The sequence below is a fragment of the Eurytemora carolleeae genome, unplaced genomic scaffold, assembly GCF_000591075.1.
Source record: "Eurytemora carolleeae unplaced genomic scaffold, Eaff_2.0 scaffold76, whole genome shotgun sequence".
NCBI classification, from domain to species: Eukaryota; Metazoa; Arthropoda; class Copepoda; order Calanoida; family Temoridae; genus Eurytemora; species Eurytemora carolleeae.
This window is the reverse complement of record NW_019396128.1, coordinates 343808-344432: the sequence shown is the minus strand read 5'-3', so window position 1 is coordinate 344432 and position 625 is coordinate 343808. Positions and strand designations below refer to the sequence as shown.

General features: G+C 28.8%; 1 protein-coding gene across 1 annotated transcript in view; it reads right to left on the bottom strand.

Moving 5' to 3' along the window:
- LOC111695774 (zinc finger protein ubi-d4 A) overlaps positions 1-625 on the bottom strand; it is a 13532-nt gene that overhangs the window by 1342 nt on the left and 11565 nt on the right. Inside the window, exon 8 of the mRNA XM_023465210.1 lies at positions 67-110. Within this exon, the coding sequence (XP_023320978.1) occupies positions 67-110 (44 nt within the window). The remainder of the gene's footprint in view (positions 1-66; positions 111-625) is intronic.

The window sequence follows — 625 nt, the reverse complement described above, 5'->3', positions numbered from 1 at the left end:
TAAACTGTAGACAGCTAGGGTGCCCTGAATATAATATTCTTAGTAAACTGTAGACAGCTAGGGTGCCCTGAATATAATATTCTTAGTAAACTGTAGACAGCTAGGGTGCCCTGAATAACATATTCTTAGTAAACTGTAGACAGCTAAGGTGCCCTGAATATCAGATTCTAAGAATAGTTCATAAATTAAATAATCGTTTGACAAAATGTAATATTTCAGTTTTTTTATTGTTCTTAAAAAAAACATGAAGGTTCTATTTAATGATAAATTTAAACCATTTTCATTTTACATTTTTTTTCTTCCACTGTTTATAGATTTTTCTGTTTATGCAAATCTGAAAATTCCAATTTTTCAGGAAAACATAAAGTTCGAGAGAAGTCGTCAAATTATATAGTGGTATCCGAGAAACAATATAAAAATAATAAAAGTATATTTTTCAAGTTTTGATGCGTACCAACAAGTCTAAAAAAACGTTTTCATTTGTTAGGTCAGTCTAATTTGAAAAAGATAACATATGTTCTCAAAAATTAATACTTTGAAATTTCATGTGAATACGAAGTTTAGGAAGAAAATGCCAAAATAATAAAAATTTTCATTTTTGTTTTAAGTGTAGGGGGGGGGGGCC